The following is a 12404-nucleotide window of genomic DNA, read 5'->3' as shown; positions in this document are numbered from 1 at the left end:
GCAGCAAGTCTGCTTTCGCGTTGCTCTGGTAGTTCCTCGGCACGCTTTCTTTTCTGACTTTCTCTATCAGCAGCAAGTTTTTCGGCATAGACTCTTTGAGCATCTTCATCGGCTTTTGCCATGGTAAGTTCATCAGTCATTGTAAACTTAAACATTAATAGATTTCTACGTGAATATATATGTCTTAAATATCTTTAATGACGTCACCGTCATAGCAAAAATGACGACAACTAATTTCATGACGTCAGTCAACACAGAAACATGACGTCACCTGATCCACAAACAGACAGACAACTTATTTTTATATATATAGATATATATATATATATATATATATATATATATATATATATATATATATAGCCGCCAGAACCAGGTACTCGGCAAGTGGCAGGTTTCTATACATGAATTCTCATTGTTGCTTGTCTTCTAACCGCAGACAATTTTAGACAATTGGCTGTCTTTTCAAAGATATCTGATTATTAAAGCAACTTCGACTTCTAAAAACGTTATCTACTAAGCTTCAAACTTCTGGTTTTCTTTTTTAAAGTTTTGAATTTACAAGCATTTTTGCCAGAACCACCAGCCGGGCCCTGGCACTTGGCACACGGCAGACTTCTATATAGATTCTCATTATTGCTTGTCTTCTAACCGCAGGCAATTTGCTGTCTTTTGATATGGCAATTTTTTTAAAGATATTTGATTATTAAAACAAGTCCAATTTCTAACAATGATATCTACTAACCTTCAAACTTTTGGTTTTCTTTTTTAAGGATTTTGAATTGTCGTAATCCCTTATTAAAATATATACAAATATTTTTGAAACTACCAGTTTTTTGCTCTTTGCGCAATTTAATTTCTTTTCATACTGTGTCTTTTCAAAGATATTTAATTATTAAAGCAAGTCCAACCTCTAACAACGATTTCTACTAAGCTTCAAACTTTTATTATTATTATTTAAGAATTAACGACGCTTCTTGACTACTTAGGTCCCTGCGTCGGACCTGCAGTGCATTCCTGCAGCGTGATTCTATCTCTGGGTCCCGTCTTCAAACTTTTGGTTTTCTTTTTTAAGGTTTTTGAATAGTTGTAATCCCTTATTAAAATATATACAAATATTTTTGAAACCACCAGTTTTTTGCTCTTTACTCAATTTAACGTCTTTTCATACTAAAGTCTGTTCAAAGATATTTGATTATTGATGCTAGTCCGCTGTCTAACAACGATATGTTGTAAGGTTCAAACTTTTGGTTTTTGTTTTTAAGGTTTTGAATTATAGTAACCCCTTGTCAAAATAGAGAATCATCATTTGTAGTAATTACAAATTTTTGTTTTTTTGGCTTTCTTACTGATATTATATATTTGGTTGCTTTTTGCTCTTTAAGCAATTTAACATCTTTTCATACTGATGTCATTTCAAAAATATTTGCTCGTTGAAGCTTTCCGAGTTCTAAAAATAATATGCACTAAGCTTGAAACTTTCCAATTTTTATTTTTTAAGGTTTTTGAATTGTTGTAATTCCTCGTCAAAATATCAAACCATCCTTTGTAATAATTGCAAATTTTCGTTTTTGGGCGTTCTCACTGACATTATACAACTGGTTGCGTTCAAACCTGTAAGCTTAATCCCGTAGCAAATCACTTTTGGTTTTCTTTTTTAAGGTTTTTGAATTGTTGTAAGCCCTTGTTAAAATATATACAAATACTAGCTGTTGGGGTGGCGCTTCGCGCCACCCCAACACCTATTTTTCACATATGCCACATCTACTGCTGGCATGAAACGGTAAAGCGATTCTACGTCTTTTATTTTTGCTGTTGGCAACTCAACTACTGTACTAGAAGGTACAGGAGGCAGCAACATTTCCACAACACTCACTGCTGACACATTGGGCAATGGCCTCCTTGGGCTAGCCTCTGGTGCAATCAGCGCGACAGAAGGAGTAGTATCCGCAAACGAAGTTTTGTAGAACACCCTTTTGCATAGTCCTCGCTTAAACTGCAGTAACTTCACCTTTGAAAATGGAACTAAGCTATACTTATAGCATTTGGACGTTTGGGCGTAATCGAAAAACTTCTGCTTGGTCATTTGAATAATGACAAACGGGTCACGGGGCCGAACAATCAAAAGCTTTTTTGTCAAGTCTAGTAGCGAAAAGACTTCCTTGTGCTTCAAAGACCTCTCAATGACGCTGTGAACAGCATCGACCTCCTGAATCGTGGAGTGGCCAGGCTCAGAATACTTCATCGTTATACTCTGAATGTGTGAATGCTTCTTCAGGGTGTCTTGCATCATGTAGCTCATTATTTGATTACGATTTTGAGGCACACATGAATCTGACCAGGTAACCAACTTTCTGATGTCAGGATAGGTAGTAAAAACCTTATCAAGGATAGCACAAAGATCACTGGCAATATCATTTCCACTTCCACCAGCAAGACATTCTGATCAGTAGGCATCAAATCGATAGCTGTTTTGAACAGATGCACTAAATCATTATTTTCGTGGAAAAGAAGTTGCAATTCGGAAACGATAGTCCTTTCAACGTCGGTAAGCATTTCGCAACGTGCATTCAACTCAGAATTGCTATCACTGATGAAGTACAGTTCTAGAAATTTATGATTCTCACCTGAGAATGGTAGAAGGGACCCTGCTGTATGATAAATTTGCCCTTTTACTTCGAAAGTAGGCATGAATTGATCTTGATTTTCGATTTGGGCACCAAACGACGTCATTTGGAAACATGAGTTATATTTTCTGATGTTTGATAAAAAAAACGCTTAGATTCTGACGTTGTTCCAGTAAGCAAAGTCTTCAGTGGCTCTGGGGGTGCAGCCAGTTGAGGAAGTTTAACTTTTCCTGAGGCTCAGCACATTCCCATTGTTTCACCATTAAATTTCAAGGCCTTGCAGTAGGGACAAATTTTAAACATAGTCCCGATTTGAACACATCTTCTATATATATAAAAACTAGCTGTTGGGGTGGCGCTTCGCGCCACCTCAACACCTAGTTGGTGGGGGCGCTTCGCACCCCCCATGCCCCCCCGCGCGCGTAAGTCGTTACGCGCCATTGTAGTTGTGTCCCTGTGTCCCACCTGTGAATATATATATATATATATATATATATATATATATATATATATATATATATATATATTGAGCTTTGTGCCCTTGAGCTTTGTTGATGGTGATTGCTAATCGAACATTCCCTGTGTCCCCGTCGTCATTTATATATCCCCCTGTGCCCCCGGCGTCCCCGTTGTAGTTGTGTCCCTGTGTCCTGGTCGTCATTTATATTCCCTGTGTCCCGGTCGTCATTTGTGTCCCGGTATCCTAGTCTGTAATCTCTCTTTGAGTGTCCCGGTCGTCATTTATATTCCCTCTGTCCCCGTGTCCCGGTCGTCATTTGTGTCCCGGTCTGTAATTTCTCTTTGAGTGTCCCGGTCGTCATTTATATTCCCTGTGTCCCGGTCGTCATTTGTGTCCCGGTGTCCCGGTCTGTAGTGTCATCTTATAATGACGTCATATACAAAGCCTTATATACTTATAATGACGTCAAATGCAAACCCACAAACAAACAAACATGCATATATACAACTTATTTATATATATATAGATACAGTTTCTTCTTTAGTTTTTTTTTTCTTTTTTAGTTTTTTCTTTTTTTTTTTAGTTTCTTCTTTTTATTGATTTGTTTTCTTCAATTTGTCAATGTTCATTCTAACATTGACACTTGGAAAAAAATCTTTACGTGCCAAGCATGCTAAAGCTCCAACAATTTATATTAAACCTCAAAATTTGGGGTATCTGTTTTAAGGTTTTCGAATTACTTTAATCTATTGTCAAAATATATTGAAATATTTGTGCAATTCCCAGTTTTTTTTAGTTTTTTCTTTTTTTTAGTTTTTTAGTTTTTTAGCTTTTTTAGTTTTTTTTTCTTTTTAGTTTTTTATCTTTTTTATTTTTTTACGTTTTTCTTTTTAGGTTTTTTCTTTTTTTAATTTTTTCTTTTTAGTTTTTTTTTAGTTTTTTACCATTTTTCTTTTTTCGGATTACTTTAATCTATTGTCAAAATATTTCGAAATATTTATGCAGTTTCTAGTTTTTACATTCTAGTTTGTTTTCTTTTATATATATAGAAGATATAATCTGGCGTAACAGACAAAGTGTAACAGACATAACGGACAGACAACTTATTTTTATATATATAGATAAGTTGTCTGTGGGTCTGTCGAGTGACGTCATGTCATCATGTCGTCATGAAGTTAGTTGTCGTCATGTTTGTTATGACGATGACGTCATTAAAGGTATTTAAGAAAATCGTTCAAAGACAAATTTTTTATTGTAAGAAGATCGTGGACGGAAAAATGTTTAATTGTAAAATGACTGAAGAACCTACAATTGCAACAGCCGAGGAAGCTGCTCAAAGGACAAATTTTTAATTGTAAGAAGATCGTGGACGGAAAAATGTTTAATTGTAAAATGACTGAAGAACCTACAATGGCAACAACCAACGAAGCTGCTCTAAGAGTCTATGCCAAAAAACTTGCGGCTGATAGAGAAAGTAAGAAAAGAAAGCGTGCCGAGGAATCACAAGAACAGCAAGAAAACAGGCTTGCGGCTGATAGAGAAAGTAAGAACAGAAAGCGTGCCGAGGAATCACAATATCTATATTATATCTATATATCTATCTATATATATAAAAATAAGTTGTCTGTGTGTCGAGTAACGTCATGTTTGTGTGTCGACTGACGTCATGTTTGTCGACTGACGAAATTACAGACCGGGACATCGGGACACAAATGACGACCGGGACACCGGGACATAGGGAATATAAATGACGACCGGGACACTCAAAGAGAAAGCGACCGGGACACAAGGAATGGTCGATTAGCAATCACCATCAACAAAGCACCGGGACACAAATGACGACCAGAACACAGGGAATATAAATGACGACCAGGACATAAGTAAAAAAAAAATAAAAAAACTAAAATAAAAGGTAAAAACTACAAAAAACTAAAAAGAAAAAAAAGTAAAAAAGAAAAAACGAGAAAAAAAGAAAAAACTGAAAAAAATGGAGAAAAACAAAACTAAAAAAAAATAAAAACAAAAATAAAAAAAAGGTAATAACTACAAAAAAACTAAAAATAAAAAAGAAAAAAAAAACTAAAAAAATAAAAAAAAGTAAAAACCAAAAAAAAACTAAAAAGAAAAAAGAGGAAAAAACAAAAATTTATTTCATCATATACCAGTTCCATAAACGAATGTATATACAGACCAGGACACCGGGACACAAATGACGACCGGGACACAGGGAATATAAATGACGACCGGGACAGAGGGACACAACTACAACGGGGACACCGGGGGGCACAGGGGGGTATAGAAATGGCGACGGGGACACAGGGAATGTTCGATTAGCAAGCACCATCAACAAAGCTCAAGGGCAATCATTAGAATCATGAGGTATAACTAAAAAAACTAAAAAAAGGTAAAAAACTAAAAACTAAAAAAAAAGACCAATTCAAAAACGAATGTATATACAGACCGAGACACCGGGACACAAATGACAACCGGGACACCGGGACACAAGGAATATAAATGACGACCGCGACACTCAAAGAGAAATTACAGACTGGGACACCGGGACACAAATGACGACCGGGACACAGGGAATATAAATGATTATTAATCACCATCAACAAAGCTCAAGGGCAATCATTAGAATCATGAGGTATAACTAAAAAAAACTGAAAAAAAAGGTAAAAAACTAAAAACTAAAAAAAGGACCAATTCAAAAACGAATGTATATACAGACCGGGACACCGGGACACAAATGACGACCGGAACACCGGGACACAGGGAATATAAATGACGACCGGGATACTCAAAGAGAAATTACAGACTGGGACACCGGGACACAAATGACGACCGAGACACAGGGAATATAAATGACGACCGGGACACAGGGACACAACTACAACGGGACGCCGGGGGGCACAGGGGGATATATAAATGACGACGGCGACACAGGGAATGTTCGATTAGCAATCACCATCAACAAAGCTCAAGGGTAATCATTAGAATCATGAGGTATAGATCTGAATACGGATTGTTTTTCCCATGGACAATTATATGTTGCATGTTCAAGAGTCGGTAAACCTGACAATCTGTTTATATGCAAAGACAATGGGACAGCGAAGAATGTTGTATATTCGCAAGTTTTACGTAGTTAAAAACATATATATATATATATATATATATATATATATATATTTATTTATATTCACAGGTGGGACACAGGGACACAACTACAATTGGCGCTTAACTAATATGGCGCGTAACGACTTAGGCGGGCGCGGGGGAGGGGGCTTGGGGGGGGGGGCGAAGCTCCCCCACCAACTATGTGTTGGGGGGCGCGAAGCGCCACCCCAACAGCTAGTCTACTATAATCATCGACTGGGCTGTACCTGAATGCCATGCGATAATTTTCACGTTGCTCTTGTGATTCCTCGGCACGCTTTCTTTTGGCATTATCTCTTGAAGCCGCAAGCCTGTTTTCACGTTGCTCTTGTGATTCCTCGACACGCCTTCTTTTTTTACTTTCTCTTTCAGCAGCAAGTCTGGTTTCGCGTTGCTCGGGTAGTTCCTCGACACGCCTTCGTAGACATAAATTGCACATTCCTTATCTGGCCCTTTCTCTTTGAACCGCAAGCCTGGTTTTGCTTTTTGGTAACATTCTATCTTTTTCAATGTTTTTCAATTTGTCAATGTTCATTCTAACATTGACAGTTGGAAAAATCTTCACGTGCCATGCATACTAAAGCTCAACAATTTATAATAAACCTCAAATTTTAAGTATCTGTTTTAAGGTTTTCGAATTACTTTAATCTATTGTCAAAATATTGTGAAATATTTATGCAATTCCCAGTTTTTACATTTTTAGTTTCACTTTTCTTTTTCTTCTTTATTTTTCAGACGTCATATGCAAACCCTCAACACAAAAATACATTAAACTTATTTTTATATATATATATATAGAAGATACAATCTGGCGTAACAGACATAGTGTAACAGACATACAACTTATTTTTATATCGAGACAAGCTGTTGGGGTGGCGCTTCGCGCCACCCCAACACCTAGTTGGTGGGGCCACTTCGCGCCCCCCCAAGCCTCCCCGCGCGCGTAAGTCGTTACGCGCCATTGTAGTTGTGTCCCTGTGTCCCACCTGTGAATATAGATAGATATTATATATATATATATACAAATATATATATATATATATATATATATATATATATATATATATATATATATATATATATATATATATATATATATATATATATATATATATATATATATTTTATACTACGTAAAACATGCGAATATACAACATTCTTTGCTGTCCCGTTGTCTGTCCATATAAATAGATTGTCAGGTTTACCAACTCTTGAACATGCAACATAATAATTGTCCATGGGAAAACAATCCGGATTCAGATCTATACCGCATTTTTCTAACGATTGCCCTTGAGCTTTGTTGATGGTGATTGCTAATCGAATATTACCTGTGTCCCCGTCGTCATTTACATATCCCCCTGTGCCCCCGGCGTCCCCATTGTAGTTGTGTCCCTGTGTCCTGGCCGTCATTTATATTCCCTGTGTCCCGGTATCCCAGTCTGTAGTCTGTCTTTGAGTGTCCCGGTCGTCATTTATATTCCCTCTGTCTCGGTCGTCATTTGTGTCCCGGTGTCCCAGTCTGTAATTTCTCTTTGAGTGTCCTGGGCGTCATTTATATTCCCTGTGTCCCGGTCGTCATTTGTGTCCCGGTCGTCATTTGTGTCCCGGTGTCCCGGTCTGTAGTGTCATCTTATAATGACGTCATATACAAAGCCTTATATACTTATAATGACGTCAAATGCAAACCCACAAACAAACAAACATGCATATATACAACTTATTTTTATATATATAGATACAGTTTCTTTTTTAGTTTTTTCTTTTCTTAGTTTTTTTTCTTTTTTAGTTTTTTTTTTTTTTTAGTTTCTTCTTTTTATTGATTTGTTTTCTGCAATTTGTCAATGTTCATTCTAACATTGACACTTGGAAAAATCTTTACGTGCCAAGCATGCTAAAGCTCCAACAATTTATAATAAACCTCAAATTTTTGGGTATCTGTTTTAAGGTTTACGAATTACTTTAATCTATTGTCAAAATATATTGAAATATTTGTGCAGTTCCCAGTTTTTTTGGTTTTTTCTTTTTTTCAGTTTTTTAGCTTTTTTTAGTATTTTTTTTTTTTAGTTTTTTTTTTATTTTTTTACGTTTTTCTTTTTAGGTTTTTTCTTTTTTTTATTTTTTTATTTTTTTATTTTTTTTTATTTTTTTATTTTTTTTAGTTTTTTCTTTTTAGTTTTTTTTTTAGTTTTTTACCATTTTTCTTTTTTCAGTTTTCTTTTCTTCTTTATTTTTCAGACGTAAATACATATCGCCGAACCTTTGTTTTTTTAACTAAAATCTGGTAGGCGTTGATGATCCAAGTCAAAATCCCAAACCCAATCATCATCGCTATCATTTTCAGTTTTGGGACATTTTGACTCTCGCTGTCCAGGTGGATTTTCATCTAACTGCGCGGTTTTGCGTTCTTTAGCCGCAAACCTTTTGGCATTAGCCCTTTGAGCAGATTCCTTGGCTGTTTCTTCTGCCATTGTAGGATTTATACTAAAATTTCTCTTTTAATTAACTATTTGAGCAGCTTCCTCGGCTGTTTCTTCTGTCATTTTAAGATCTATACTAAAAATTCCTCTTCACGTGCCAAGCCAGCTAAAGCTCAACAATTTATAATAAACCTCAAAATTTTAAGTATCTGCTTTAAGGTTTTCGAATTACTTTAATCTATTGTCAAAATATTTCGAAATATTTATGCAATTCCCAGTTTTTACATTTTAGTTTGTTTTCTTTTATATGTTTAGAAGATATAATCTGGCATAACAGACATAGTGTAACAGATATAACACACAAACAACTTATCTATCTATCTATCTATATATATAAAAATAAGTAGCCTGTGTGTGTGTGTGTCGAGTGACGTCATGTTTGTGTGTCGACTGACATCATGTTTGTTGATTGACGAAATTACACACCGGGACATCGGGACACAAATGACGAACGGGACACCGGGATATCTTATATATATATAAATAAGTTGTCTGTGTGTCGAGTGACGTCATGTTTGTGTGTCGACTGACGTCATGTTTGTTGATTGACGAAATTACACACCAGGACATCGGGACACAAATGACGACCGGGACATCGGGACACAAATGACGACCGGGACACCGGGACATAGGGAATATAAATGACGACCGGGACACTCAAAGAGAAAGCGACCGGGACAAAAGGAATGTTCGATTAGCAATTACCATCAACAAAGCACCGGGGCACAAATGACGACCGGAACACAGGGAATATAAATGACGACCAGGACACTCAAAGAGAAATTACAGACCGGGACACCGGAACACAAATGACGACCGGGACAAAAATGACGACCGGGACAAAAATGACGACCGGGACAAAAATGACGACCGGGACACAGGGAATATAAATGACGACCGCGACACTCAAAGAGAAATTACAGACTGGGACACCGGGACACAAATGACGACCGGGACACAGGAAAACAACAACAACGGGGACGCCGGGGGGCACAGGGGGATATATAAATGACGACAAGGACACAGGGAATGTTCGATTAGCAATCATCATCAACAAAGCTCAAGGGCAATCATTAGAATAATGAGGTATAGATCTGAATACAGATTGTTTTTCCCATGGACAATTATATGTTGCATGTTCAAGAGTCGGTAAACATGACAATCTATTTATATGCACAGACAATGGGACAGCCAAGAATGTTGTACATTCGCAAGGTTTATGTAGTTAAAAATATATATATATCTATCTATATTCACAGGTGGGACACAGGGACACAACTACAATGGCGCGTAACTAATATGGCGCGTAACGACTTGAGCTAGTTTTTATATATATAGAAGATATAATCTGGCGTAACAGACAAAGTGTAACAGACATAACCCACAGACCACTTATTTTTATATATATAGATGTACTAAGCCTGAAACTTTTGGCTTTCTTCTTTAAGGTTTTTGAATCGTTGTAATCTCTTGTCAAAACATCGAATCATCGTTTGTAATAATTACAAATTTTTGTTTTTGGGCTTTCCAACTGATATTATATAACTGGTTGCGTTCAAACTTGTAAGCTTAATCATGTAGCGAGTGGATATTATATAACAAAAAAACTATTTTCAAAATTTTCAGGCATGTTTCTAGTTTAAATTAAAACATTGAAATTATTGCTCAGACACCATAAATATTTTTGCAGTTTACATAATAACTTTAGCGATTCTGAACTGAAAATAAATTTTTTGTTCAGCTTTTTTCATGTCTTAAAGACATTGCTTATACTTATAATAAAAGAAATTCGGTAATGATGTTTTTCTAACAACGATTTTTACTAAGCTTCAAAGTTGTGGTTTTCTTTTTTAAGATATTTCAATTGTTATAATCCTTTGTTAAAATACATACAATATATTTTACAATTACCAGTTTTTTTGCTGTTTACGCAATTTAATGTCTTTTCATGCTGATGCTATTCAAAGATATTTCATTATTACCGCCGATTTCTAACAATGCTCTCTTTAATTTACACGGTAGTTATGTGCCCGATAGTGTCTATCTAGGTGAAAGTGAGGTGGCACCCACCACTGTACTAACATATTTAGGTCTCCCCATTGGGTCTTCGATTAAGAATACAAGAAAGCTTTTGCTTCAGAATACTGAACGCAAACTTAGAATTGCTTATGCTAGTGTGGTTACAACGCAGCTTAATCTGGAACGGAAATCCCTTTCTCGAATATATAATAGTGTGGCTCTCCCGCATATTCTATATTTGACCTCATTTTGGGACATTTTCATTGAATCTTATAGGCGAGTGTTACGAAAGTACTGTTTTAAGTACGCGAAGTTTTTGCTTCAGTCCCCTCTGTGGTTCAATAATAGGTACATCGTTAACCGTTCAGGTGTGGTGGAACCGGTTCAGGCCGGGGATGAACAGTTTCAGAAACTGAGTAACTAGTCCTCTTCTCATCCGTGGAAGGGCGCACTATTTTAGATTTGGTATTTTCAGTAGTTTGTGTTGATCTTTATGAAATGTTTGTTCTGCTTTCCTTTCTTGTATTGTACTCCATCGTTTCTTTTTTTTTTATTTATAGATGGATAATGAAGAGCATTCATTCATTCTTTCTTTCAATATAAACTTCTCCATGCATGAAAATCTTCAATTGTCCACATAAGTGTGTCAAGTGTGACAAAGTCATTGCAATACTGATGTATATAAAAATGACGTCACTCACATAATTTTTTTCTAAAATTAAGGCTCATAACGAATTTTCTGAACTTCTAATAAATCTATATAGTTTTTTTAGGCCAGAATATCCCAGGGTGCCACTTTTTCTGAAAAAATATGGAGCTGTTTTCGAGAAAAAATAAATACATACATACATAAATAAATAAATCCAATTATTTAACATTTATAAAGATAGCACATATAAAGAAAAGGTAGAAAGAGATAGAAGAACAACGAATATACCTGAAGCGGCTGCAAATCTTCGTTGAAAAGAAGGCATTCAGCATCGCTCTGCCAACAGAGGTGAACTTCGCGTCCATTGAAAGAGGTGGGAATTAGCACTTCCAACTGCAAGACACAACGTGTTTTTATTCAACCTTATAAACTGCGTCAGTTCTTTTCACTTAAAATAAAAAAAAACATTTTTTTGGTTTTCAAGCTTTTTCTTCTTGAACAGGAGAAAGAATGTCTACTATCAAATCAATAAAATTTGTTTTATTAGGGTGTCTTTTTTCCTGTAGGATAGAAATCAGCGGATTACAGCAAAACAACTGGACACTGCATCAAATATTGCAGCATATACAAAAACTATGAAAGAGATTCACAAAAAAAGGGGAGACTAACGTTGATAAAATCCAAATTGCTTTTCTATCACAAGAAGAAGAAAGAAAAAAGAATGCTTTGTCCAAAACAAAGCAACAAAATGGCTATTCAACCAGTTCGTGGTAACGGAGGTAAGGAGCGACCCGGCTCAATAGTAACCAAAACTCTAAAATATGGAATTTTGATACCAATAGTTACATCAAAAGAATCGCATTTTAATGCCGCTTTTAAATATATAAGTTTCATCAAGTTTAGTATTACCCATCAAAAGTTACGAGCCTAAGAAAATTTGCCTCATTTTAGAAAATAGGGGGAAACACCCCCTAAAAGTCATACGATCTTAACGAAAATCACACCATCAGATTCAG

The 12404-nt window shown here is 35.9% G+C and overlaps 1 protein-coding gene across 2 annotated transcripts in view; it reads right to left on the bottom strand.

The window, feature by feature from the left end:
• The window catches only part of LOC136039366 (alpha-mannosidase 2C1-like), a 158329-nt gene that overhangs the window by 115665 nt on the left and 30260 nt on the right, over positions 1–12404 (bottom strand). For both annotated transcript variants that reach the window (XM_065723034.1, XM_065723035.1), the window contains exon 4: positions 11677–11781. In XM_065723034.1, coding sequence (XP_065579106.1) covers positions 11677–11781 — 105 coding nt within the window. The remainder of the gene's footprint in view (positions 1–11676; positions 11782–12404) is intronic.

This window comes from Artemia franciscana, chromosome 19 (assembly GCF_032884065.1).
Source record: "Artemia franciscana chromosome 19, ASM3288406v1, whole genome shotgun sequence".
Taxonomy (NCBI): domain Eukaryota; kingdom Metazoa; phylum Arthropoda; class Branchiopoda; order Anostraca; family Artemiidae; genus Artemia; species Artemia franciscana.
Note: the sequence above shows the minus strand (reverse complement) of the source record. Positions and strands in the feature narration are given on the sequence as shown.